Source organism: Primulina tabacum, chromosome 16 (genome assembly GCF_025594145.1).
Source record: "Primulina tabacum isolate GXHZ01 chromosome 16, ASM2559414v2, whole genome shotgun sequence".
NCBI lineage: Eukaryota > Viridiplantae > Streptophyta > Magnoliopsida > Lamiales > Gesneriaceae > Primulina > Primulina tabacum.
This window is the reverse complement of record NC_134565.1, coordinates 772,159-775,183: the sequence shown is the minus strand read 5'-3', so window position 1 is coordinate 775,183 and position 3,025 is coordinate 772,159. Positions and strand designations below refer to the sequence as shown.

General features: G+C 41.7%; 1 protein-coding gene across 1 annotated transcript; it reads left to right on the top strand.

Moving 5' to 3' along the window:
• The first annotated feature begins 758 nt into the window (after positions 1 to 758).
• On the top strand, positions 759 to 2,551 carry LOC142528961 (threonine synthase, chloroplastic-like). Its single transcript, XM_075634265.1, has one exon. It carries the CDS (start codon positions 828 to 830, stop codon positions 2,409 to 2,411), a length of 1,584 nt encoding a protein of 527 aa, XP_075490380.1. The 5' UTR covers positions 759 to 827; the 3' UTR covers positions 2,412 to 2,551.
• The last annotated feature ends 474 nt before the right edge of the window (positions 2,552 to 3,025 follow it).

Sequence of the window (3,025 nt, the reverse complement as noted above, 5' to 3'; positions counted from 1 at the left end):
CTTTTCTTTCTTCTCTCCTCACGTCTCTTTCCGCACTGTTTTTTTTTTCTCTATTTGCGTCCTTCTCCTTGCTGCTCACGTACACTGCCTTTGGTATTTTGTAATGGGCCTCGTCCTCCAATTCTTTGCGGCCCATGTTCTGCACAAATTTTCTTCAAAAATTTCAATAGTTTCAAGATTTTATTTCCTTGGTATTTTATTTCCTTAGAAATACTAAGAAATCATCTTTATCTACCAAATTATGTATTTTTTCACTTTTATTCAAATATACAATTATTAGTCAAAATAACCACATAATTAAGGGTAAAAATTCTAGATAAACACAAATAAAATCCGTAAATCTTTATAAAATTTGGGCTTATCAATATTCTCATCAAGTTTAATTAGGGATTGTACAAATAAATTAACAGATTTAGCAAGGACGAGTTTGTGAAATTAAAGCATAGGGAAGAAAATTATTGGAAACACCAATGAGACTCAAAGCTTCACATCATTGAATATATGCATGTTATATTTAGTGTTTTCTTGGCAATTAAATCTATATATATACTAATAATAATATAAGAGGACAAAAAAATGGATACACATGAAAAATTAAATTGGGGATATTTAGAAAAATGGACTTTGATCAATAATTATTTTTTAGAGTCAAATAACAACATTTACCATAAAAATTGTGGTATTTATAATTTAATTGTTAAAATTAAAAATTTCAATTATTACGAAAACAAAATATAAAGAGGTCCTATGCTCAGATGGATTAAGCAGCATAACATACCTAAGTCAGTGGCCAGCTGCCAGCGACACTCGGAGCCCCGGAATCGAGAATGGCGGCTTCTCACATCTTCAGATCCTCCTTCCTCTACCCCCAGCCGCTTTCCCACCACTCATCCGCCTTCGATCCGGAGATTCGTCTCACCCCTGTCATCAGAGCCACTGCAGCGTCCTCCGGATCCGCCGCCGTACCCCCACCACCACCTTCATCCAGCCACCTCAAAAGCCGCCGCTCGGCAGACGAGAATATTCGGGACGAGGCCCGACGCCATACGTCATCCCATAGCTTCTCTGCCAAGTACGTTCCGTTCAACGCTGAACCCACGTCCAATGAATTCTATTCACTCGACGAGATCGTCTACAGGAGCCGATCCGGCGGCCTGCTCGACGTTGAGCATGACATGGAGGCGTTGAAGAAATTTGACGGTGAGTATTGGCGTTCGTTGTTTGATTCACGCGTGGGCAAGACGACGTGGCCTTACGGTTCCGGTGTTTGGTCCAAGAAAGAATGGGTTTTACCCGAGATCGATAGTGATGATATTGTTAGTGCGTTTGAGGGGAACTCGAATCTATTTTGGGCTGAGCGTTTCGGTAAGCAGTTTCTAGGCATGAATGATTTGTGGGTGAAACACTGTGGTATCAGCCACACCGGTAGTTTTAAGGATTTGGGCATGACTGTTTTGGTGAGTCAAGTGAATCGGTTGCGCAAAATGAACCGGCCATTGGTGGGTGTGGGTTGTGCGTCAACTGGCGATACATCTGCTGCTTTATCAGCTTATTGCGCTGCTGCTGGGATTCCATCCATCGTGTTTTTGCCTGCAAACCGGATTTCTCTCGCTCAGCTGGTTCAGCCAATTGCTAATGGAGCTTTCGTGCTCAGCATTGATACGGATTTTGATGGCTGTATGCATTTGATAAGGGAAATTACGGCGGAGCTGCCTATTTATTTGGCAAATTCACTGAATAGTTTGAGATTAGAAGGCCAGAAAACTGCAGCTATTGAGATTTTGCAACAGTTTGATTGGCAAGTTCCTGATTGGGTGATTGTTCCTGGTGGAAATCTTGGTAATATATATGCATTTTACAAAGGGTTCCGAATGTGCAAAGAGCTGGGGTTAGTTGATAGGATCCCAAGGCTTGTTTGTGCTCAGGCAGCAAATGCCAATCCTCTATATTTGCATTACAAATCAGGCTGGAAGGACTTTAAGGCTGTGAAGGCGGGAACAACTTTTGCATCAGCTATTCAGATTGGCGATCCGGTTTCTATTGATAGAGCAGTGTATGCACTGAGGAATTCAAATGGGATTGTGGAGGAAGCAACAGAAGAGGAGTTGATGGATGCTATGGCGCAGGCCGACTCTACTGGGATGTTTATATGCCCGCACACTGGCGTGGCATTGACTGCATTGATAAAATTGAGGAATACTGGGATTATTGCACCAACAGACAGGACCGTGGTGGTGAGTACTGCTCATGGATTGAAGTTTACACAGTCCAAGGTTGATTACCATTCCAATCAGATCAAAGAAATGGTTTGCCGGTATGCAAACCCGCCTGTGCAAGTTAAGGCGGATTTTGGGTTGGTTATGGATGTTCTGAAGAAGTATTTGCTCGACAAGGATTCCAAAATGCATTGAGTGCTTAAAATGTGTTGTTTTTGTCTTCCTGTTAGTCTTTAATTGAGCTGGTTAGCTAGCTATAGAAACTCAATTTACCTTTGCCGTTATTATTGATGGAATTTTTGTTTTTAATTAATAATATTTCGAGTTTATCATTTGTTTTTGAAGCCTTTATCAATAGCATAATTTGTGCTACTGTTTTTTGTCTTACTTTTTTTCGTGGTTTCTTTTCAATGAAGCTCAATTAATTTATGCATAAAATGTTATCATTGTTTTTCTGCTTCAAAGGTGCTTGCTGTTCCCCCTCCACTGGCCAATTGTTGGAGGGGCTGCACTCACCCAGTTGCTTCAGATTAGCTCTATCGAGAACTAATCTGGTGGTACGCAATTTTTTGTTGAAATCTTGGTTGGATTCCTTGCTTTTTCATAGACATCTCTCTGAAAGGAAGTTTTAACGCCAAAGTAACTGTTGATTGTCATGCCATTTCCTGGGTTCGGTCGACCCTACCCCTGCGGGCACTGCCTGCAGGGGTCGATCCAACGGCTCGGATTTTTTCGAGCCAATTTTTTTTTTTTTTTACAGGGAGGTGGGCCCGGATCACACGTGGAGTGATCCGGGCCGTTCATTGCCC

Bases quoted from the DNA above. Each gene is read 5' to 3' on its own strand.
- LOC142528961 (XM_075634265.1), top strand. From the start codon at position 828: ATGGCGGCTTCTCACATCTTCAGATCCTCCTTCCTCTACCCCCAGCCG.